General features: G+C 56.7%; 7 protein-coding genes across 7 annotated transcripts in view; 4 read left to right on the top strand and 3 right to left on the bottom strand.

Moving 5' to 3' along the window:
* The window catches only part of PTSG_00556 (uncharacterized protein), a 3,043-nt gene extending 1,197 nt beyond the window's left edge, over positions 1–1,846 (bottom strand). The window contains exons 1-7 of the mRNA XM_004999045.1: positions 1,792–1,846; positions 1,509–1,589; positions 1,289–1,372; positions 1,095–1,142; positions 755–851; positions 417–550; positions 174–270 (exon numbers count right to left, since the gene is read on the bottom strand). Of these exons, the coding sequence (XP_004999102.1) occupies positions 174–270; positions 417–550; positions 755–851; positions 1,095–1,142; positions 1,289–1,372; positions 1,509–1,589; positions 1,792–1,818 (568 nt within the window). The 5' untranslated portion in view covers positions 1,819–1,846. The remainder of the gene's footprint in view (positions 1–173; positions 271–416; positions 551–754; positions 852–1,094; positions 1,143–1,288; positions 1,373–1,508; positions 1,590–1,791) is intronic.
* Positions 1,847–1,858: 12 nt separating this feature from the next.
* Positions 1,859–6,095, top strand: PTSG_00555 (uncharacterized protein). Its single transcript, XM_004999044.1, has 12 exons — positions 1,859–2,423; positions 2,786–2,996; positions 3,236–3,265; positions 3,532–3,591; positions 3,752–3,822; positions 4,111–4,264; positions 4,414–4,477; positions 4,664–4,748; positions 5,015–5,119; positions 5,340–5,389; positions 5,562–5,625; positions 5,810–6,095. Exons 1-12 carry the CDS (start codon positions 1,992–1,994, stop codon positions 5,960–5,962), a joined length of 1,479 nt encoding a protein of 492 aa, XP_004999101.1. The 5' UTR covers positions 1,859–1,991; the 3' UTR covers positions 5,963–6,095.
* A 110-nt stretch (positions 6,096–6,205) lies between these two features.
* PTSG_00554 (uncharacterized protein) lies at positions 6,206–10,509 on the bottom strand. The gene is made up of 8 exons (XM_004999043.1): positions 9,213–10,509; positions 8,876–8,938; positions 8,692–8,754; positions 8,489–8,533; positions 8,112–8,197; positions 7,755–7,830; positions 7,354–7,489; positions 6,206–7,104 (listed from the first exon to the last, which is right to left on the bottom strand). Exons 1-8 carry the CDS (start codon positions 10,035–10,037, stop codon positions 6,470–6,472), a joined length of 1,929 nt encoding a protein of 642 aa, XP_004999100.1. The 5' UTR covers positions 10,038–10,509; the 3' UTR covers positions 6,206–6,469.
* A 919-nt stretch (positions 10,510–11,428) lies between these two features.
* PTSG_00553 (uncharacterized protein) lies at positions 11,429–13,925 on the top strand. The gene is made up of 2 exons (XM_004999042.1): positions 11,429–11,604; positions 12,048–13,925. Exons 1-2 carry the CDS (start codon positions 11,436–11,438, stop codon positions 13,550–13,552), a joined length of 1,674 nt encoding a protein of 557 aa, XP_004999099.1. The 5' UTR covers positions 11,429–11,435; the 3' UTR covers positions 13,553–13,925.
* Positions 13,926–14,516: 591 nt separating this feature from the next.
* PTSG_00552 (uncharacterized protein) lies at positions 14,517–19,353 on the top strand. Its single transcript, XM_004999041.1, has 3 exons — positions 14,517–14,600; positions 15,147–16,935; positions 17,108–19,353. Exons 2-3 carry the CDS (start codon positions 15,223–15,225, stop codon positions 18,881–18,883), a joined length of 3,489 nt encoding a protein of 1,162 aa, XP_004999098.1. The 5' UTR covers positions 14,517–14,600; positions 15,147–15,222; the 3' UTR covers positions 18,884–19,353.
* A 516-nt stretch (positions 19,354–19,869) lies between these two features.
* Positions 19,870–21,068, bottom strand: PTSG_00551 (C-8 sterol isomerase). The gene is made up of 2 exons (XM_004999040.1): positions 20,462–21,068; positions 19,870–20,253 (listed from the first exon to the last, which is right to left on the bottom strand). Exons 1-2 carry the CDS (start codon positions 20,930–20,932, stop codon positions 19,990–19,992), a joined length of 735 nt encoding a protein of 244 aa, XP_004999097.1. The 5' UTR covers positions 20,933–21,068; the 3' UTR covers positions 19,870–19,989.
* A 48-nt stretch (positions 21,069–21,116) lies between these two features.
* The window catches only part of PTSG_11611 (Kif3b protein), a 6,973-nt gene continuing 5,589 nt past the window's right edge, over positions 21,117–22,500 (top strand). Inside the window, exons 1-4 of the mRNA XM_004999039.1 lie at positions 21,117–21,219; positions 21,440–21,546; positions 21,916–21,967; positions 22,156–22,327. Of these exons, the coding sequence (XP_004999096.1) occupies positions 21,217–21,219; positions 21,440–21,546; positions 21,916–21,967; positions 22,156–22,327 (334 nt within the window). The 5' untranslated portion in view covers positions 21,117–21,216. The remainder of the gene's footprint in view (positions 21,220–21,439; positions 21,547–21,915; positions 21,968–22,155; positions 22,328–22,500) is intronic.

Here is a 22,500-nt window from a genome sequence, read left to right as displayed (position 1 = left end):
GCAAGCAAGAGAGTTCACGACAGCAGACAAGTCAGCCCGAAGTGGGCAATCAGGTACAACAAACAGCCTCCTCATTCATGAACACAAACGCAAACACACACAGATACACAAACATACACACACACATACACACACACATACACATGCACATACACACACAAGCACGGACGCACCTTGGGACTTTGTGACCAGCTGTTCAAACATGAAAAAGTTGGTATCTGTGAACTTGATGCCAGCAAAGTTTGGGACAGCCGCCATTGCTTTGAGAAACTGCGAGTGTACGTGCACGCAGAACACATGGGCGCGTGAGATGATGGATGAAAGGAGAGAAGAGGCCACACCGCGTCCACCTGTTGCTAAGTGTCTTCATGGTGTCACAGGGCACTGGCAGGTAGGCTGGTTGACGGCAAACGCACAGAAGCAGCAGTGGCGGTACGGTCAGCAGTCTTGGCGATCCAGTACACGTAGAGCGGCAGGGACGTTGCCTGCCCAATCTGCGTCCAGTACTCAACAGCAGCGCCCAGATCGTTGGGTTTGTCAACAGGCACCACTGCGCAAAGGGTGACACACAAGGCATCGTTGCCATTAGCTCCGCGCGTGCGAACAACAGCGGAGTCACTGACCAGCGCCCACACCGCAACGCCAGCACTTCAGATCTCAAACCTCGATTGGACCCACGTATGTACAGACATAATATGTGCTCACACACATTCACACCCCATGCAACACTCAGACTATGAACGCAGACGCGCACCGGAAGACACGGCGTCAGCCCCGACGTCCTGTGCGTGCTTGGCTAGCACAATTGCGTCCGCAACATCTGCAGCGCCCACCATGACGATGACTGGGATCTACATTGTGTTTGAGTGTGTGAGTGAGTGTGTGTGAGTGTGTGACAGAGAGGGAGAGAGTGTGTGTATGTGTGTGTGTGTGAGTGGGCGAGAGAGACACTCACAGACACACAGACACCGACGCAGACACAGAAATAGAAACACACGTGAGAACAAGTGTGCTTGCACTGTGAGCAGGTGCATTGCAGGCACAAGCACTGGGTGCAGAAGTGAGCACACGTGCTGTATCTGCGTGTTTCATACCTTCTTGCCACACTCTTCCATGGCCGCCATCACTGTCTCAACCATTGTCTGCCAGTGTCAGACAAGTCAACAGGGGTGACGGGAAGGTAGGCAAGAGAAGATACAACGTGTGTATGAGCGAACAGCAGTCGAAATAAATGAACAAGACAAGCGGAACCATCACTCCCAACAGCGCCCACTCACGCGGAAAGCACCTTGCGTTCCTGAACACTGGATTGTAGACCCTCGCCAGTTGACCCGCAGAGATAGAAACCATGCACGCCCGCATCAAGGTGGAACTGGAATGCACAGCACGCACAAGGTTGCAGGCAGTTTGAAGTTGGGGGAGGCGAGGCATCTGAGCAGCGCTGTGCACACGGATTGCTGTCATCGCGTATGGGTACCTCTCGCGCACTTGTTCACTGAGCTGCTGACCTTGACGAGTGCCCTCACAGCGTCTGTGTCCACGCCTTCGCCAGAAGGCAGGAACGGCGTGATGAGCGCGGGAGCAACGCCCTGCAATGGGTGAGAAAGTCACACAGGGAGGGAGGGAAGAGAAGGAGGTGATGAGAGAGAAAGGGAGAAAGTGAAGGCAGGAGGAGCGCGAGCATGAGAGGGAGAGCGCAGCTCACACAAGCACAAACATACAAACACACCCCAGCTCGCACACGCACATTCAAACACAAACAACACCAGCCAGCAAGCACCACTGACTGACCCTGAGCAGCTTCCGTTTCGAGGTCATCGTTTGTAGAAAAGTTGTGGAAATCGTGCCAGAAAAGCAACGCCTTCAACCTCGAAAAAACAAACCAAGCAACAAGCAAGCAAGCAAGCAAGCAAGCCCCAAGAAGGCAAACACAGCAGGCAAAGCGAGGTGCTGTTCCAGCCACCCACACCCACCGACACGCCTGTCACATCATGTCGTCGCACGCGCTGCTGCGTTCCAATCGCGTCGCTGACGAGACAACATCACCGCCGCCGCCGCCGCGAGGAGGGGAAATTCCATTGTCGGCCCTGCCACCGCCGCAGCCGCGAGCCATCGTGGCCACGGACCAAAGCAATGACGACCGCCGCCGCGGTGCAGAAGCTCTGGAAGCTGAGGAGAGCGAGAGAGCGGCCAGTGCCGGTGGTACACTAAATGGCTCTGCGGTCGATACGCTTGGTACAGGTGATGACCAAAGCAGGCGAAACCAGCGGAAGAGCTGGCTTGTGTCCAGCACCAGCCGAACATCGAGGTCCAGGATCAGTGCATCTTTCGCTCCTGCAGCAGCCAACCAGCACACAACTGCCGAGGATGAGGAGCTGCTACAAGGAGCAATAGCTGGCGCACACGTGCCCAACAACAGCATGGTGAGGCTCGCTGTGTTTATTCGCCCCCCCCCCTCTGCTCTGCTCGTTTGCCCTCTCCTGGTTTCTTTGTTTTGCCTGCAGGCACGTCCAACTCGTTGGCGGAGCCCAGAGGCCAAATTTCGATATCTTGCGTGACTGTCTGCCCTGCGCGACCGTGCGCTTTGTTTTCTGCCTCTCAACCTCCCTGCCGTTTTTCTGCCGGTCCGCTCGTCTCTCTGCCTGTCTGCCGTTCCGCTCGTGTATCTGCCTGCTTGCCAGACCGCTTTCCCGCCCTCTGCCCATGTGTCTGTCTCACTGCGACTTCCTTCTGGGTTGACGCTCAACGTTGCCGTGGCCGCCATTTGTGTTGTTGTGTGTCCCAGGTTTCCCTGGGCCAACTCTTGCGGCCGCAGGTGTTTGATTATGCACCGACTGCCTCCGCAAGTGCAAAAGGCCTGGGTGCTTTGCCTGCTTGGGCCATCTGCGCAGGTATCGTACTTGCGCAGGCAGTGCTCTGCCTTGCCATCAGCCTCTACCTGTCGGAAGCTGTTGGCTGGCGCGCATCCCGCGCGACCCTTTTTGCCCTCAAGACAGGTGTGTCCTCATGTGCTGCGCGCATACGTGTGTCTCTGTATGCGCTTGGCCATGCACATGCGTGCGTGTGAATGTGCATGTGTATGCGATTGTGTGTGTGTGTGTATTTGCAAACGCGGGCAAATTGCTGCTTGCCTGCATGCATGCTCACGATCCGTTTTGTTTTGTGTGTGTTACGCTGTGTCTGGTGTTCGTGCTTGTTCTGGCGCTCTGTACCGCCGTTGCCCCATGAACATCAGTGTTTTGGGGTGATCCAGCTGTACCACTCGGTGAGGAGGCTGCTCTTGCCACGTTGCGAGCAACACCAGCTGCGCACGCACCTCTGTTGCATTTCTTGTGTCTGTGTGGGTGCTGGTGTATGTGCTAGTAGTGCCGGTGTTGTTGCTTGTGCTTGTGTTTGTGGTGGTACATACATATGGTGGTGCTCTATTCTCCAATTGCCCGGTCCCTTTGGCGATCTCATGATGGGTTGTCAATCTCATGACGCTTTGTTTGCCACTTTCATCATCATTCTTTGCGTGCTCCACACTGACAGGGCAGCAGTTGGATGATGGCGACACCGCCATCGTGCTGGTCTTCTCAGTGTTGTCATACGGTACGCAACCATGCTGCGCGCAGCAAAGGGGTGTATTTGATTGCACATTGCTTGGCCTTTCTTCGGTTGCGTTCTTCCCCCTCTGTGTGTGTGTGTATTTGTGCTGGTGCACCTCATTTATCATCCCGCCTTCACATCCTGCCGCCATGCCTTGATGTAGCACTCAGCGTGGCGCTCCTCTGCTGGTTCGCGTATCGGGGAGCTCGGCTGTTACTCGGATACAACCTGAGCGTGAGTGGAGTCTCAACATTGGAGTTGTAGCACCGACACAGGGCTGCTATCCTGGCGACACAGACTCGCCTGTTTCTTCGAACACAACCTGCTCATTGACACAACACCACGGCCTGTAGACGCTATCCATGTGCCCCCCCCCACACACACACACACTCACTCACACACACACACACACACACACACACACTCACACACACACACACACACACACACACACACACACACACACACACACACACACACTCACACACACACACACACACACACACACACACCTTCATGTAGTTGCATCACGCCCGGTTGCGCCGAGCATTTCCGGGTCTGCCCACACCTGCGGCAGAGCAGCAACGACAAGGCTGTGTTGTTCGAGTCCTTCTGTCATTTGTGTCGTCTCCGAGGGCGATATGGGTGCTTGGTGGTCTCTCCCTCCTATGCACGGGTGAGTCACGTGTTCATGCTCGGCGCTCGAAGCAAGCACCATGCACGGTGTGGGCTTGGTTGTTTTGTGAAGGGCCTTCCATGGGTCAAAGCGCTGGTTATTCACACCTGTAACAACACCTGGTGTCCGTTTGTTCCACGATTTCCTAGCGCTGTTCCCGGTCGCTCTTATGCATGCAGACGACTCGTTCACATACCCTGAAGCGCTGATGTGGTACGTGGCCTCCTGTGCTGACACGGTTGCGCCTGCACTCTGTGAAACTGCCGATGCGGACTCATCCATTTGCAGCCACATGAGCGCATCGCATCGCATATCTTCCGACTGTCATCCACCCATGCCAATCAACTCCTGGATTTGTTGTTTGCTCCCTCCACTTTGTTGCTCCTGCCTTGTGCTTAGGTGCATATCTGCGGCAACCTCACTGCCAACAACAAGTCACCCGAGTTCAAACGCGGGCAACGTGATTGCATGCATTCTATTTGTGGTGAGTTCATTCAATGGTGTGACTGACAAGTGGCTATGGTGTGGCAAGTGCTGTGGCAAGTGCTGTGGCAAGTGCTGTGGCAAGTGCTGTGACCCAATGTAATATGCAAAGTGAGGTTGTAGAATCGCATGACAACACCCTCGTTCGTCCAGTCTGTCTTCCTTTGGTGCTCCTGATGTGACTTGTCTTCCCAACAGTACTCAAGTGCCACGTTCATGTGCTTCCACTCCTGCCGTCCATGGTTGGGACTGTGCCTCCCCCTGCAGTTGCTGCTTGTATTTTGGGTGTTCGCCTTGGCCTTGCTTCTTGCGCGCGTAGTTCGCCGCGCCGTTCTCGAGCTTGGGCCCCCACCCGCATTCAAAATCGTCTCTGTGCGTCCTGGGTTGCCGCATGCTCATGCCTTGCATGTTTGCCCTTGATTTTGCACAGCAAGGCGATTCTTGATTCTTGTGCATGGTAGACAGTGTATCGGTTCCAGCCGTTGCTGGAGCCTTTCTCTGCAGCCTCACTGTTGCCTGCATGCACCCCCATATGTTGCTGCTGCTGCTGCTGCTGCTGTTGTTGTTGTTGTTGTTGTTGTTGTTGTTGCAGCGCTTGCATGGGCGATTGGACGGCGGCACCCTCATCAGCAGATATGATTGGTGCGCCATGTCTCTTATTGCTACACCACAGCGTCACGTCCTGTTGCATTCGAACACTGCGCTTCTTCCCACACTGATTGGTGCGCTGGGTGCGAGTGAACCTGTGCACACACGCCAGGCTGCGGTGTTGCGCTGACGAATCTGGTCTTTGCCCAATGGTGTGTGCTTGCAGGTATGCGCTCGTGCTGGACGCTGCAGGCTTCATGCACCCCGAAACCAAGACCATGTTGGACGAGGTAATACAGAGAGGAAACCGAGCGGGGAGGAGGGGTGCGTGGGGCCGTTCGGCACGCTGGGGGTGCTTCACATGTCTGCATGCCCGTGCGTGCCAGGTGCGTGCCCGCACCATACTCGAACATCTGGGCATGATAGTCATTCACACTCCACACACTGCATGTGCACCAATGCACACGTGACCAGGTGTTCCAGAAGTGCCTTACTCGGTCACCAACGAGTGCCACAACAGCAGCGGACGTTGTGCCCTGGAGCGTGCTTGTTGACGTGTGCTCCAACCCTCACCAGAACCAGGGCGCACAGGCGAAAGACACGCGGGCTGAGGCAACCCAAGTGTAACATTTAACAAGAACACGACCTCGTTGTTCTGCATGAGATCTTGGCTCGCACAGCTGTTGGTGGCGTTGCACTTTGGTCTCGACATGCGGGAGCGAGAAAGGATGGGGTGGAAGTATGTATTTTTGTGCATATCTGTTACGATACATCAATGATTGTGTGTTCGCGCTCCAGCAGGGCTAACTTCCACACACAGACACAGACACAGACACACAGACACAGACACAGACACACACACACACACACACAGACACACACACACAGACACACACACACAGACACACACAAAATATGTACTTTGCAAGCCCGCACGCAATCATGTCAAGTTGTGATGTGTCGCTTGTTACCCTGACTCGTGTTGAGTGAGGTGTAATTTACATAACGTCATCTCGTCAATCGAAAGGGGCCTAGGTCCATCTAAATCCGCATGTATGCATATGCATGCAAACACCCGCCCATGTCAACACAAACGCACACGTGCAAACAAGCGCACGCAAGCGCATGAAATCATCATCGCCGCTGCGTCGGGGTGTCGGTTGGTGGTGAGGACAAATTGCTGCCAGCCGCGTGATTCGTGTCTGCACCAGCACCATCGTCACCTGCACCGCCAGCAATGCCCGGGCCACCGTTGGTCGGGCTGAGTTGCGGAATGGAGATGCGCAGCTTGCGCGCCATCTGGTCCACGCGCTTCTGCTGCTGCTCGTCATATGCAAACACCACCACCGTGCCCTGCCTGTTCCCGCGCCCAACGCGCCCGGCAATGTGCAGATAGTCCACGTGTGTGCGGGGGGTGCCCACGATGCATGCCAGCTCGACGTTTGGGATGTCCAGTCCTCGAATCGCGTCCATGTTGGCCACGCCCACAACAGGGCGCTCCGGCGTCGCGGATGCAAACCGCGCAAGCAGGTCCTCCCTGCGCTGTGCGGCATCGGCAGGGCTGGTGGCCGCATGCACGTGCTCGTATACGGCAATGGCGTCGACAGCGGTGCGCGTGCGGGCGCGGAACTGTGCAATGCGGTTTGTCGTGTCCTTGACAGGGACAGATGTCGGCACAAACACCAGCGCCGTCGCTGGCGCCAGGGCGGACAGTGTCCACTCCAGCTGCGCAAACAGGCAGTCCGCCTGGGATGCAGTGGAGCCGGCACCTGTGCACAAAGATGAAACGGTTAAAGGTTAAACCACAGGCGGAGACCCGGGAGGGGAGAGGAAGCGCGTGAGCTGTGCCCTTTTTGACGGGAAGCAAGATGCAGCCAAGCAAGACGAGGAGCGCAAGCGAAGAACAGAGCATGAAGACAAGGAAGATAAGAAAACAAAGGACATGGAAGGAAGGGGTCAAGGGAAGGGAGAAGGAACGAGAAGGGCATTGTGCAGAACAAGACGTGCATGCAACGAACCGATATATGGCATGTCAAACTTGGCACAGACGGCATCGTTGACGACGAAATGCTGCAGATTGTCGGGCAACGTTTGGCCATCTGTCAACGACACAGTAGTGATGGACTGGGGCGCACACCACCCGCGCTGCACAAGCTGGCGACGGCAATCGTGGTGGGTTGAGGGGTGCGTTGCATGGGTGAGCATGAGTGGAAACGGAATGAAGTGGGGTGTAGGGGGGGGGGGAGAGCAGCTGCACAACAGCACATGACCACAACCAATCAAACAAGGCAAGGAAGCGCAGAGTGTAGCGAGGAAGACAAGGCACAGGCCAAGGCGCAGGTAAAGTAAAACGAAGCATAGGCAAGGACAAGCGCAAAGGTAAGACAAAGCAGAGGCAAGGCAAGCGAAGCAAACGCACCTCTCGCTTGACCCTGGTGGTGAGGCTGGCCGAGGCGCAGATGACCTGTGGACGCTGTGCCATCTGCCGATATGGCCTGCACACCATCCCCCGCACAGCAGTCGAAGCGTGAGTACACTGGCCAGCTTCACGCAACACGGAAACGACGCACAACACGGCGTGCAAAGCCGCGAGCGTGGTGTGTGTGTGCGTGTGTGTGTGCGCGCGCGAAGACGTCGCGTGTTTGGTGCTTGAACATCACAGCCCGCAGTCACACGCTGTACCCTCGTCTCCCTCCATCAAACCTCGCCCAGTGTCTGTGTTACATCCATCTCTGATATCACATTCTGCTTTGGTGCGGTGCTTGCCTCCTCCCACCTTCTGTCTTCGCCCGGACCAAACTTCCGGCGGTACACAATCAGGTCCATGATTGTTGTTGTTGGGCGGGGGTGTCGCTCGCGGTTCTGGCGATGATGGCAGGTGTGGTGGGATGAAGAGGAGGTTTTGGGTTTGTTGGAAAGGGTGGGGGGGGTAGCAGAGTGTGAGTGGGCGAGGGAGGGCAGATCAAGCGCGCAGTCGTGTAGGAGTGGGAGCGCTTTCACAGACAGGCAAATAGGCAAGCAAACACGGGGATAGACAGACAGACATACACACACCACAGAGGCAGACAGACAGACAGACAGACAGACAGACACAGACATACACAGGTACACACACAGGTACACACACCACACATGCATGCAGGCGTTCCGCACCTGCTTCTGCTTTGGAGAGGCGTAACGCGAGAGCGGATCCAGCAGCTGCGATGTGGTGGATGGTGGGTGAGAAACGAGGGAAACCACGCAAGCCAAGCAGACTGGGACAGCCGGACAGATAGGCAGACACACACACACACACACACACACACACACACACACACACACACACACACAGAGGCTGATATATGCAGCAGGTGCACCTTGTCGGCTTCATCCAGGACGACTGTCTCCACTTCGTCTGCAATCGGATGCTTCTCCAGCAGCTGTTGGCCGCAACAGCAGCAAAGTAAGACACGTACAACCTTATCCCGACACACACACACACACACACACACACACACACACATACACACACATCAGCAGCAGCAGCATGGTGTTGCGCACCTCCAGGAAGCGAGCAGGGGTGGCGATGATGATGGGTGGGTTCTCTCGCTTGAGCTTTCGCAGCTGATATGGGCCAACGTAGGCAGCAAGGCGTTGTTTCGGGTGGCAGGGGTGAGCTGTGAGCAGATAGATAACAAGCAAGACATGGGCATGCGTGGGTGCAGAAGAGACACAGAGACATAAAACAGGTACAGGCACGCAGTCACAGAGGGAGACATGACGACAGACACAGAGATAGATACACGCAGACAGACAGACATACAGACAGACGGACAGACGGACATACACACACACATACAGGCAGACAGGCAGACAGACAGGCAGACAGAAGCCAGACCTGCTTCTTTGGTGTTGAGTTTTCGATACCCTTGACCACGCAATGGACGTGCTGGGATGCCTTGTCGCCAACGACGGCGGAGAGCAGAGCTACAAACACGCTGTGCACCTGGACGGCAAGCTCCCGCGTTGGGACGAGGCACAATGTGGAGTACCTGGGGAAGGTGAGGTCGTTGTCGATGTACCGCTGCACTATGGGCAGGGCGTACGCCAGCGTCTTGCCGGTGCCCGTGTGGGCTGCGAGTAGCGTGTTGTTACCAAACGAGATGGGCTTCCAGCCTTTTGCCTGCACGTCCGTAGGGGTGATGATGTTCCATTCAGCCAAGGGCGCTGCTAGTAACGCGTTGAGGCCCAGTTTCGCAAAGCCAACTGACGAGCTGCGTGACACTGCCGGTGTTGGTCGCGCCGCACCACCATCACCATCGCCATCACCATCACCATCACCCTTGGGTGTGTGCTTGGAGGGCACAGTCGCACCGAGGGCTGCACGGCTTACGTGAGCTGCTTTGTGGCTGTGGCTGTGGTTCTCGGTTGGAGCAGACACACGCTTGGTTGTGGTGGCTGGCGAGGTTTCTGGCGCGGAGGTATTGGTTGTGGTGTACGAGCGAGAGGCGAAGGTGCTGGTGCGCTCCGGCAGCCGCGCAGTGACAGCTGCGCATGTCATGCTCCATTGTCTTGCTCCATTTTGGCTGTTGGAGATGATTGCGGTCTTGGTTGTGCGTGCCCACGTGTGCTGGCTAAGAGCAGCAACACGACAAAGCGCCCGGCACCCCCGCAGCACGTAACCCTGCCGAGCATGTCGGCAGAGGGGAGTCAGCGCGTGCATGTGTACGTGTATGTGACAGGTGTGCACAAGCAGCTGACTATGTCGAATGTGACTTTGAGAGATTGTGTCACGCACTGGCAAAGTCACGCAAGACGCACGTGTATATGTGTGTGTGTGCGTCCTTGTGTGCTGTGCGTTTGCTTGATTGCGTTTCAGTCGTCCTGCGTTTGTGGGTCTTCGAGTGATGAAGCTGTTGCTGTCGCTGCTTGACTTCTGCGATTGCTAGCCTGTTCTTGCTTGTTGCTGATGCTGTTGCCTGGGTCAAGTCTCGGTTGCAGCTAGTTCACTACCATGGACAAAGGGAAGGGCGTTTCAAACAAGTCACGCCACTTCATGTCATGTCACAGCGTCTTGGCCTGTGTGTGGATGTGGTCGGGGGTGTGTTTGTTGTTGTTGTTTGTGGATGTGCTTTGCGTGTGTCCGTTGTGTGTGTGCGTGTGTGTGTTCGTGTGAGCGTATGTGTGTGTGTGTGTGTGTGACATGTGCTGGCTGTCTGTTGACATTGCTGACGTTTGGTGTACGATTTTGCACGATTTTCGACAGTCGTTATCGACGCAGTCAGCGCGGAGCAGGGACAACAGCGGTGAGTGACCTTGCCTGCGCTCTGGTTAGGGTTGCGTGCTGTCTTCGTTCGATCGATGTGCACCGGTTGCGTGCTGTGCCTCACTTCCAGCGATGTGCACATCCAGCAACCACATGTACGCGAGCAAAGGTCGCAATGTTTGTTTTGGTTGCAGATGCTTGCTTGCTTGCTTGCTTGCTTGTTTGTGCTGTGCTTTGCCTTTGACCAACCAGCCGCTTGCTCCTGTTCACGAACACGCACGAATACGATGAATACGATGAATACGAAACCATTGAGCGCTACCTCACACGTCACTGAAACACGATCTTGCTGGTGTCGTTGGCTGACCTCAGCTCCATTCGATTTCAGGGTGTGCGACTGCTCCTCGGGGTGATGCTACCATTGATTCGCGACAACACCCGCACACACAACGTATCGGTAGGCCCTCTCGGTCCTTGTGTTCGTCATCCACTCCCCTCGTGCTTGCTTCTTGCTTGTGCAACAAAGGGGTTGTTATAGAGTTGTCGGACTATTTCCACACGTTGTACCACACGCGGTCTTGGTTGTCGCTTTGTGTTTGGACAAATTTATGTTGTGAGATGTGACATGAGATTTGCTCTCGGTCGGTTGTTTGGATTTCCCTCCTTCCGCTTTGATGTCAGATCGATTGATCTTTGCAGCACGCTCGCTGCTGCCTCTGAACCTGCAACAACACCAGTTACACTCGACCTGACAGTCCTCTGTTGCTCGTCGTTGCTGTTGCTCCTCTGCTGCTTCCTCCTCTTTGTTTGCTGCCAACCAACCAACCAACCAACCAATCAAACGGACGCGGCAGGATGCCGCGCTGTGCCGTCGTTGTGTTTTGTGTGGGCACATCTGTGTGCTTGCGCCGAACTGAAGCTGCGTGGTGGTTGCACAACGCTGGAGAAGCATACAGGAGCTCCCTTGTTCTCGTCACCGATGTGCGATCCAACCTCAACGTCGCAGTTCTGCGTCCCCGTGGAGGTTCGTGTTAATAATGGTCAAGATCATGTTGTGAATGTGACAGCGCTTTTCTCGGCATGCCGCCACACCCACCATGTCGAACGCTGTTTTCGTGCCTGCATATCCTTCGCTTTGCTGCTTGCTTGTTTGCTCGTGGCGACGCCACGCTGTTGACCTCGCTTGGCTCCTTGCATTGTCTGCTTGTTCTTCCTTTTCCTCTTCGCTGAAACACCTACGCACACACACGCAACAACACCAACGCACACATACACTCACACACACTTGCACACACTTGCACCCACACCCACATGCACTCATACACACATGCACGCGCACACCTACGCACACATACACACACACATACACACACACCAACCTACGCATACACACACACACACACACACACACACACACACACACACACACACACACACACGCACACACACCTTGACACACATGTGCAGGGCGAACGGATCGGGTGGACGACCGCGTGGTGTGCGTGCCCTTTGCTCCTCGGCAAACGTGGGAAAGCATGTACAATGAGACGGCGACGGTGGAGCAAGTTGTCACGCGCGTGTGCGATGACCTGGCTGCCGCCACCGTGCTGCTTGTGGGCGAGTTTGGATGCCCCAGCAGCGGCCTTGTCGTGCGGTGTGCAGAGGAGATCCGGCACCGCGACCCCGCGTGCTCGCTGTGTGTGCTCGAGCCATACTGCCCGCTGCTCCCTGCCGGGTCGCTGGGCCCGCTCCACGCCGCCCTGTGTGCGCGAGTGCTGGGCGAGGACGAAAACGACAGCGATGACGATGGCGACGATGGCGCCTTTGCTGACGGCACACGGCATCGCGCGGACATGCGTGGGCGCTGTGGCCGACAAGTGCTGGACCACCACCTACGGCTGCCATGCACACCGTCCACGCTCGATCCCCACGGCCCCGAGCGCCGCATCATGCACGCGCTCACGGTGCTTGGGTGCCCGCACGCGGGGCGCATGGCGGTGGCGCTGGCACAGCTCGCCTGCTTTGCCAACGGCATGCCGGGCCTTGCCGCAGTGCACGCGCTCGCACCCAAAGCCGCCAGTGCCCGAAGCAACACGAGCACAAACAGCAGCACCAGCACCAGCACCACCAGCACTCGTCGGAGGCACACAGGGAGGAGACACGGAGACCGCAGTAGCCGGGACAGCGGCGTGGAGGACGTGGCGCTGGAGCTGGTACAGCTGCACCACCAGCGCCATTACCGGCATCTCTACTGCACTGGTGCTGATGGTGGACATGGTCTTGAAGGTAGCGCAACGGGAACAGCAATAGGAGGAGGAGATGGAGGCTACCGATGCGGACTGACGCAGCGTACTGGTGACGGTGGCGACGGCACCGCATCCTTGTCATCAATGGTGCTCGTGCAACAACAGCAGCAACGCCAACAACGCCAGCAACGCCAGCAGCAGCAGCAGCAGCATGCGCACGGCGGTGTGAGCAGTGCCGTTGGGAAGAGTCAACCACCAGAGGCCTTGGTAGGGCGAGGAGGTGGGGCGGATTCCAGAAGAGGTGGAAGTCAAGGCGATGCCTGTGCTGAGCACAAGAACAAGAGCAACAAGAGCAGCAACAAGAACAAGAACAGGAGCAACACCCTCGACAGCGGCCATGGCAGCAGCGCAACACCCAGGAGCAGGCCCACCACGGCGTCGGCTACAGTTGCACCAGCAGCAGGCAAGCGCACCGCAGCTCACAGCGTCGGCACGGGAGGTGCCATCATGCCACCGTCAGCATCATCATGCGCTGCCACATTGCAGTGTCGCGTGGTGCTCTCAGCGCCCGCCAGCACAACGGCTGTCGTTGGCCCGCTGTTTCCCACCAACCCAGCACAACAGCAGCCTTCACGGCGAACACAGCTGCCACCGTTTTTGGCGAGCATCTTCCAGCAACCCACTGCCGCAACCGTTACACCTGCTGCGCCCAGGACAGAAACCTGACCGCGTGCAGACGTGCATGTGTAGTGTAGTGTGTACACCCCATCATCACTTGACATCACATCATCACTTCACATCATGTGGAGTGGATATGATGTTCCTTCGGAGGCCGCCATGGCGCTGGTAGGAGGGAGGGGTGGTGAGGTGGGGGAAGGGGATTGGTAGCGGTCAAAAGAGAGAACGTGCCGAGCAGAACTGAACAACGGAAAAAGGAATGCAGGAGCGGCGGGACACTGCACGCAGGCGAGGTAGGGGACGGGGGCAGGGCAAGTGGCGGAGACCGCAGAAACAGCACGAGCGAAGAGGCGCGAAGAGGGAGGAGGAAGGGGAAGCGAGACGAGAAGAGAGACAGCTCGAGAGAGACAGAGTGTGTGTGTGTGGCCCGAGAACGGTGCGCTCGTGCTTGCCCCAAGGCTGACTGCACGCGTGTCCCATGTTTCACTCTCAACTGCCTAAATTCAAATCCAAAACCGGCAACGCTTTTTGTCCTTGATTGAAATTCCAAATTCCCACGCACACATCGGGTGCCCCATCCTGCTCCCCTGCGTTGTGTGTTTTTGACTGCCGTTGGTGTGAAGCATACTTGGCTTTGACGCACACACATTGCTCGCGTCGGCCTCGTCAGTGATTCGTTGGCATCCTTGACAACCGTGACGATCAAATTTACGTGTGGGAGTTGTGTGAGTAAGCGGCGTTGTGCGTGCGCGTGTGTTCTTGCGTTGTGGGCGAAATTGTTTTGTACCCTGCCGTCGCAAATCGCAAAAAACAAGCAACGCAACAATGTCCCGCCCGATTTTGATGGCGCGAGCAACACAGCAAGCAAGCAAGTGTTACATTACATTACTCACGTCAACCAGGTCGGAAGCGTGACATACGCCCAGTCACAACAGACGATGTGAGTGATGTGTCTGAATGCAACACTGCAACGCACACACGCTGCTTGCTGGTTTCGTGCTTTTTCTCCGCACCCGAGTTGATGTGAACCGCCATTTTCATCCGACAAGAGCAAGCACACACCAAGCCGCAACCCAGATCAAGCCAGGCCCTTGCCGTAAGTGAACGCTGCAGTGCTCCTGATACGTGTACACGTTCTCGTAGACACGCGCACATATGGAGAGACGAAGGAGCGTGTTATCCCCAGCCTTGAGAGAGAGAGATAGGGTGTTTGTCGTCGTCAGTTGTGCGTGCTGACGCGGGTTTTGCGCCCTCTTCCAGGCTTGGTTTGGGAGCCTGTGCTCAACGTTTGTCAAGTGTGATCAGTTGTGTTGGCTGGCCAGTGCAGGCTGGTGTGCTCTGTTGTTGTTGTTGTTGTTGTTGTTGTTGGTGGTGCTGGTGGTCTTACACGGTTTTGCTGCCGACTGACTGAATGACACACCCAGTTACATTTTGTTACGACCGCATGACACTTCGTGTCACACCACCTGTGTGCCTTACTCTGCGTGTGTGCTGTCGTTCGTTCATTTTGCTGTCGACACACTTTGACGCTGATCATCTCACGCACACACGCACACACGCACACACGCACACACGCACACACGCACACGCACTCTCTCTCCGCTTCATTTCACACCACATACCACACGCCACAACGACTCAGGTTTCACCTCGCCCAAACCGCCACGACGCTATCTTCACCGCTGTCTTCACTCCACGCACTCCACGCACTTGCCACGATGGTGAACGACGACAGACTCGAGCCCTCCTCGGCGTTTCATGACGAGGATTCCGGCTGCCACTCGCTGCAGTCCCCACCCAATGGCCGGACCCAGGACCACCATGCGCTGCTTTGTCTGAAGGCGGCGGGCACAGCCACCTGGAGCGACCCAGCGAGCTGTGCATCAACCGCACGGACCTCAAGCAACTCTTCCCTGGACGACGACGACGATCAGGAGGACCAAGGCGTTGATGGCAATGGCAAGGACGAGGGCAAGGACGAGGGCGAGGACGACGAGGACGCTGGTGGCAAGGCAGGCAGGCGTGGAAACGCGGGCGGCGATCTGGGTTGCGGTTCTGCTTGCTCTGGTGGCGCGGACTCAACGGCAGCGAAGCCTTTGGTGGCTAAGCCGTGGTCTTGCGAGCAGCGCGACAGCTCCAAGTTGGAACGATCAAGGCTTCAGGAGACCACAGCACGAACAAGTGCACCTGTAGTGAGCCGCCGAACCACACAACCCGCCAACAAGAACGCCGCCTGCGCTTCAGCGCCCGTCATGACCAGCCAAGCCTCCCGCGACGACGCACGCGTCATGGCACAAGCGCCCGCCAACACCACGCCACATGCCACGCCACACAATGGCTCTGCACCTCCATCGCCACAACAGCCACCCCACTTTTCCTCAAGCCATCCTAACAGCAGTGCCAACACCACGGACGCCAACCAAGCGCCTGTCGATAGCACGCATTTGATGGAGCAGAGGTTTCAGCCATCTGTGCAACAGCTGCAGCAGTCGTCGCCTGCCCCTCGAAAGCCTCCGAGTGTTGCGAGAATGATGCAGCAGCAGCAGCGATTGCAGCAACAGCCGCCACAACGGCCACAGCAACAACAACAATTTCCTAGTTTTACTCAGGTTCCCCCGCCGCGTCAACGTGTTAGCCACAATACATATCCTGGATCCAACCATCCCCCCTTGGGGCCGACGAGTGCGATTAAGGGCTGCGGGTCAGCTCCATCCGCAATGCCAACCGCAGCTCAGCCACAGTCGGCCGTTTCTTCGTTGAACCTAACCGCACCTAGCAGCCAGTCTTCGTTTTCTTCAGCGTCTTTGTCTTTGTCTTCATCAACACCCTCTACGTCGTTGCACAACAAGCCATGCGTGCCCGTGAACGCACAGCAACAACAGCAGCAGCACCATCATCATCAGCAGCAGCCCTCACACCCGTCATTGCATGCGTTGCTCCAACTTGCGCAAGCACGAGCGGCGTTGGGAGCAACGCAGCCCACCACACCAGCCATGCAATATCAACAGTTATTTGCAACACTGCAAAGGCAGCAGCAGCAGCAGCAGCAGCAACGGCAGTTGCAACAACAGCAACTGCAACAGTATCTTCAGCAGCAGAACCCACAAGCGCTGTCGGCCCGAACACTGCAATTCCTGCAACAGGTACTGTTGCAACACCAACATCGTCAAGCACCGCAACAGCCCCAGCCCTCCAAGGACACTGCAGCGGCGCCAAGAGAGGCTGATCCGCTTGCCCAGTTCCCCGTCGGAGAGGAGGAGGAGGTGGATCACTGGCACGTCTGCCGGTGCGAACAGACGCTGTCGCAGCCTTGCAGCTTGCCCGGCATTCGCGTCCGCAAGAAGATGAGCGTTCTCTGTCACGTGGTGGATGTTGACGTTGCTTCGCACATTGTGCAGCACTTTCCCGAACATCTCCAAGTCGTGAACATGGTAAGTTCCAGCATTGACAATCGAAAAACCTTTGTCTGTATCATGTCCCCTACCCTCCCACCTCTTCCACCCACAATCCATTTTGTTCACTCTCCTCGCTCACAACTCTCTCATTCCGCGTTCCCACCCATCCTCCATGCCCTTCTTGCCTTTCTCTCTCTGTGCATTGCAGGCCCGCGTGCAGAATTTTGAGCTGCGCACCCGCTACCTGACCAAGCGCGAGCGTGTCCTGCGTGCGCGCGGCCTCGAGCCCCTGCCTGCACCGGGCCATGATGCCAGCCAGCAGCCCCTCGAGCTCTCCTGTGTCGATGCGCGCGTCTCGCAGCTGCTGGACACGCGTGTTGAGCGCCGCGCCTTCCACTGCACCAGCGCGCCCAACATCAACAGCATCCACGCGTACGGCCTGCGTAAGGAATGCAGTCGCGTGGGCAACTTTGGGCGCGGCATTTACATGGGTCTGGAGCCGGAGAAGGCAAACTCGTACTGGAAGCCGCGCGTGAACATGGCCTGCAGCAAGACGGCGCCTGAGATGCGCTTCATGCTCGTTCTGCGCGTCATCCCCGGGCGCGTGTACCCTGTGCCAGCGCAGCACAACATGCCGTACCTGGAGGGGCCGCCGCCGGGCTATGACGGCGTGCTCGGCACCGTGCGCGGCGGCCACGAGCTCGTCGTGTACGAGAACGACCGCGTCATTGTCGACTACATTGTTGGCTACCGCGATATTCGCCATGTTGTGCCGCGCGTCGAGCACCCGCTGTACACCACGGCGCCGCTGCCCGCGCAGCTGACACGCCACCCCAAGCAGCAGCAGGAAGGAAAGGTGGGGGATGGCAATGACCAGGAGCCGGAAGTACAAGGGCACGTTCACCACCACAAGAAGCGCCATCCATCGTACACGCTTCCCGGCCCCGTCTTCCCTGCCAAGACAAACCCGGACACGCGCCGTGCCGCGGCAACGCCGCGCCCAACCCCGACCGCATCCACGCCAGCGCTGGTGGCCTCTGGGCAGCAGACGCCGTCCACGGCAGCGACGGGCACCAGCAAGAAGGCTGTGTCGCAACAACAGGTTGCAACGGCCTTGAGGAACTCTGCACTCATGCGTGTGTCAGGGATGACAGCAGCGCCGACGACAACAACAACAATGACAACCACCCCTCCAACAACAACAACATCGATGACGACAACACCAAGTGCAACAACGCCACAGCCGGCGCGGCCGTCGACTGCACCAGCACCAGCGCCGGCGTCAGGGAGTGCCATGCGAGCACGGCGGCCACGGCTGCCGACAATGCCTACATTGCCGACACTCAAGGAGGCAGCGCAGGAGGAGGAACCCAAGCGAGGGGACTTGTCGCACCAACTCAGCACCATGACGCTCCCACAAACCCAGGACGCCACCACCACCACTGCAGCCGCAACTGCCGCTGCCACCCCCGCTTATACCAGCCGAACCGCACGTCCCAACATGGACTGCGGGGAGGATGGTGTCAGACTACGGCGGCAACGGGCCGGCTCCACGCGCGCAGCTGACGCTGATGCTACTTCGGCCAGCGCTGGCGACAGGCCACAGGGCAGCGCTGGTGCTGGTGGTGTCGACACCACTGCGACACGACCCAGCACGAGGCCACCGAGCAGGCCCTCCAGCAAGCGGGCGGGGCGCACCCGGTGCCCGGTGGATGAATCGGAGCTGGCGCCAGCACCGGCCGCCTCCAGATCGTCCTCGGCCCGGTCTTCCACAGCACCGTCGCGGCTTGCGTCTGTGTCCTCATCACATTATCCCACGCCTGGTGGCCCAACCACCACCGATGATCCCTCGTCGTTTCTCCACGCCAAGCGGAGCAAGCGAGACAGCGCCGGTGGTCTGTTCCCAATCGGCAACGCAGCCGTGTATGTGCAGCAGGTGGATGGTCACGCCAGCGACAGCGATGACAGCACCGATGCATTTTGATCAGCACTGCGCTCATAAGCGAGCGTTGGCTGATTTGTTTTCATGATGAACTCCCATCCTCCCTTCATGTGTGTTTTGTTTGCTCGACTTTACATAACCCTTTTCCTCCACCGTCTTCAACCATGCCTTTTGTTGCCAGGCTTTGTGTGCTGCTTTATGTGTGTCTCTCTTTCTTGTTTCTGCTTTTGCTGCTTGGTTCTCCCCAGTTACAGGTAATTTATTCTGTTTGCTTGCGTGCCGCAACCTCTCACATCAGCACTAGTGTTACATCCTGAGTTGCTTTTTGAGTGGCTGCCTTGCTTGTGCGCACTCGTCGCCCGAGCTTTCCTTTCTCTCTTTTCTTCACTTTCTACATGGTTTCCCCGTTTGGTTTGATGTGTTGTGACTCGTTCTCGTTCTTCTTCGCATTCTGGTGTGTTCCAACAATACAACGGACGTAACACCACTGCTGCCGTGAGTGCACGTCACGGGACATTTGAGACAAGTGGGAGGAGGGTTGCAGGAAGTGAAAGGGCACCACATGACTCGTCTTTGCACCTGGCCACGACCACTGCCAGAATGTCAGTCAGATGCCGTTCGCGAACATCTGCCCTGTCGAGACTGGTGTTACATTACATCATGCAACATGAACGCCACGCCCCTTCTGCAGGGCTGTGACACCCCATGATTACGTCATGCTCACCGCGAGCAAGCGCCACGCCTGGTGCACACACACACTCTTCATCAAGACGTTTGTGGAGATGAATTGTCTTTTCTTTTGCAGCACGTGAACATCATGTCACATCATGCATGTCAGTGACAACGGGTTTGTTGTATTGTTCAGCGACAACACGCATTGTTGGTCACTAATCACATCATGCATCATACATGCTGGCATCGTGTCAACGAGCAAAACAGGGGCATCAGTGGCCGCTGCATCACATAGTCAACAATGACCAAAGCACAACACACACACACACACACACACACACACACACACAGACACACACAGACACACACAGACACACACAGACACACACACACACAAACACAGCTTGCCGTGTTGCGACTGCTGCCGTGTGTTTGGGAATGTCGTTTGCGTGTGCGCCCTGCTTGGTCGGTCTCGTTTAGATCTTGCCGCGAAGGATGAGCTCGGAGAACATGTTGACGGCACTCACGCGCACGGTCTTGTAGAGCGTGATAAAGTCGAGGGTGCTGAAGAAGACGTCCGCAAAGCCAAAGGGAAGCATGGAGGGGATGTTGCCGACGGCGTACTCGAGGGCCCAGCACGTGTCGTCCATCTTGTACTGCTTGGCCTCGCCGAAAGACAGATGGTGTTGGTCACCGGGCTTGTACACCTCGCGTGTCAGGTTGCCGGCAGAGAATGCCCACTGCACTCACGCGATGGTTGTTGTTGTTGTTTGTTGTTGTTGTTGTTTGTTGTTGTGCGCATGTGTGTGTGTGAGGCAGGCATTGCGAGAAAGGAGATCAAAGCAATCAACACGCACATACACACGCACGCACGCACGCACACGCATACACACGTACACGCACGCACACGCACATACACACCCACACCCACGCACACCCATGACGCACCTGCTCGCCGTGGAGGATGGTAAAGTAGTCATCAGCAAGGAATCGGCCAGTGTGACCTTCGGTGCCAAGCGGGGTGCCGAAGATGATGATGTACTCGGAGAAGCTGCAGTGAAGGACGAGCATGGCACCCATGGCGCCGCCGGCGTTGTTGAACATCCACTCTGGGTGCTCCACAATGTGCTCGCCATACTCCTCGCGCAGCTTGTCCACAACAATGTCCACAAGGCGGTCAACGTCGTCAGGGGTGGCCTTGTTGGCCTCGATGGACTCCTTGGCGATGCGCTGCAGCGTCTCCGGGTCAAACACGTAATCCGTGTGGTGGTACAGGTACACGCTGCCGGAAACGACAACCAGGCCAACCAGGATGAACATCCACTTCAGGAAGGGGCAGCAGCAGCAGCACTTCTTCCAGCAGCACCCGCCCTTGCTGGCGTTGTTGCTATCACCAGAGTTCTTCTTCGCTTTCGCCATTTTGATGACGCTTCACTTCTTCGCTTGCTTGTTCAAGGGCATGCAGTCGACGACACTGCAACAACAGGGTGGTGGTGGTGGTGGTGACAGTGGTGGGTTGGAAAGTGGCTGTGAGATCTGGCTGGAGAGCTCCTCGTGGTTTGCGAAAATTGGCGGCAGACGCGTTTTTTGTCGAATATCTTCCGACAGATTTCGGTTTGTTTGGTTGAAGGCAGAAGCACAGAGATAGATAAGAGGAAAAAAACGGAAACAACCACAACCACCACAACAACCAACCAACAAACATGGTGCGTTGTGTGTGTGTGTGTGTGTGTGTGTGTGTGTGTGTGTGTGTGTGTGTGTGTGTGTGTGTGTGTGTGTGTGTGTGTGGGTTGGCTTGTGCTGGCAAGGAGGTGATGTGCACAGCAGCAATGTGTGTGTGTGGTGTGTGTGTGTTTGTTTGTCTCGGGTTTGTGGGCCTTTTGTGGAGTGCACGAGCCCTCACACGCATGGCTGGCTGGCGTGCAGGCGAAGAAGTCGGGCGCGTCTGGTGGCAGCAAGAGTGCCGATAACGTTAAGGTGGTGATCCGATGTCGCCCTCTCAGCAGCACAGAACGCAAGGATGGCAGACAAGAGTACGTAATCCCACATCTCACCTCGACATCGCCTATCTTGATTGTTGCGTTTGTGAGAGGGGAAGCGACAGGAGGGTTGTCAAAACGGGTCGAGGCGTCGTTGTGTGCATGTTATGCTGCCAGACACCCGATGTTGTGTTGGCTTGTCGCACTTGACATCCCTCATACGAAGAACGTTTGCGTGCGTGCGTGCGTGGTGTGTGGGTGCGTGCATGTGTGTGTGTGGGTGCGTGCATGTGTGTGTGTGTGTGCGTGTGCTGTGTGTGTGTGTGTGTGCTTGTGTGTGTGTGTTTGTGCGTGCGTGCGTGCGTGCGCTGTGTGTGTGTGTGTGTGTGTGTCGCGCTTTGTCTTTTGGTTTGAAATCGACAGGTGCGTTCATGTGGCAGAGGACAGAGGAACCATTACTGTGAAGAACTTGCAGGTGAGCTGCTCTATCTGCGAACAGCTGTGTTGTTGTGTTGTTGTGTGTACTTTTGGGCTGCACTCCTTTGTGTTCTTGTTTGGCTGTTTTGGGCATGCTGGCTCATGGCTTGCCTCCCTCACTCATGCGTGTCCGCTGACTTGACCATTCACACATGTGTGTTTGATTCGCCTTGTTTTCTCGGGCAGGAGCCATCCAAGGAACCAAAGACATACACCTTTGACAATGTTTATGGCACCAAATCGCAGCAGGAGGCCATCTACACGACCAGTGCCCAGCCCATCGTCGACTCGGTGCTCGAGGGATTCAACGGTGAGCACTTTGCGTGCTTGTTTGCCTTGCTTTGCCTGTCTACGTTTTGTGTCAGTCAGTGAGTGTTGCTGCTGTGTAGGCTCCTTGTGTGTGTGTGTGTGTGTGTGTGTGTGTGTGTGTGTGTGTGTGTGTGTGTGTGTGTGTGTGTGTGAGTCATAATGAGCGTTAGATATGTTAAACCAGTTGAAGCAAGGGACATAATGGAGTTGTAAAGTAAATTA

The sequence above is a fragment of the Salpingoeca rosetta genome, assembly GCF_000188695.1.
Source record: "Salpingoeca rosetta unplaced genomic scaffold supercont1.1, whole genome shotgun sequence".
Lineage (NCBI taxonomy): Eukaryota > Choanoflagellata > Craspedida > Salpingoecidae > Salpingoeca > Salpingoeca rosetta.
Note: the sequence above shows the minus strand (reverse complement) of the source record. Positions and strands in the feature narration are given on the sequence as shown.

Bases quoted from the DNA above. Each gene is read 5' to 3' on its own strand.
- PTSG_00552 (XM_004999041.1), top strand. From the start codon at position 15,223: ATGGTGAACGACGACAGACTCGAGCCCTCCTCGGCGTTTCATGACGAG. The intron at 16,936-17,107 runs GTAAGTTCCAGC...TGTGCATTGCAG, and splicing joins ATCTCCAAGTCGTGAACATG to GCCCGCGTGCAGAATTTTGA.
- PTSG_00554 (XM_004999043.1), bottom strand. From the start codon at position 10,037: ATGCACGCGCTGACTCCCCTCTGCCGACATGCTCGGCAGGGTTACGTG. The intron at 8,755-8,875 runs GTGCGCAACACC...TGCGGCCAACAG, and splicing joins CCCCTGCTCGCTTCCTGGAG to CTGCTGGAGAAGCATCCGAT. The intron at 7,490-7,754 runs GTGCGTTTGCTT...TGCCGTCGCCAG, and splicing joins CCACCAGGGTCAAGCGAGAG to CTTGTGCAGCGCGGGTGGTG.
- PTSG_00551 (XM_004999040.1), bottom strand. From the start codon at position 20,932: ATGGCGAAAGCGAAGAAGAACTCTGGTGATAGCAACAACGCCAGCAAG. The intron at 20,254-20,461 runs GTGCGTCATGGG...GCGTGAGTGCAG, and splicing joins CCATCCTCCACGGCGAGCAG to TGGGCATTCTCTGCCGGCAA.
- PTSG_00553 (XM_004999042.1), top strand. From the start codon at position 11,436: ATGCCGCGCTGTGCCGTCGTTGTGTTTTGTGTGGGCACATCTGTGTGC. The intron at 11,605-12,047 runs GTTCGTGTTAAT...ACACATGTGCAG, and splicing joins AGTTCTGCGTCCCCGTGGAG to GGCGAACGGATCGGGTGGAC.
- PTSG_00555 (XM_004999044.1), top strand. From the start codon at position 1,992: ATGTCGTCGCACGCGCTGCTGCGTTCCAATCGCGTCGCTGACGAGACA. The intron at 3,823-4,110 runs GTGAGTGGAGTC...ACCTTCATGTAG, and splicing joins TACTCGGATACAACCTGAGC to TTGCATCACGCCCGGTTGCG. The intron at 5,120-5,339 runs GTGCGTCCTGGG...TTGTTGTTGCAG, and splicing joins CCGCATTCAAAATCGTCTCT to CGCTTGCATGGGCGATTGGA.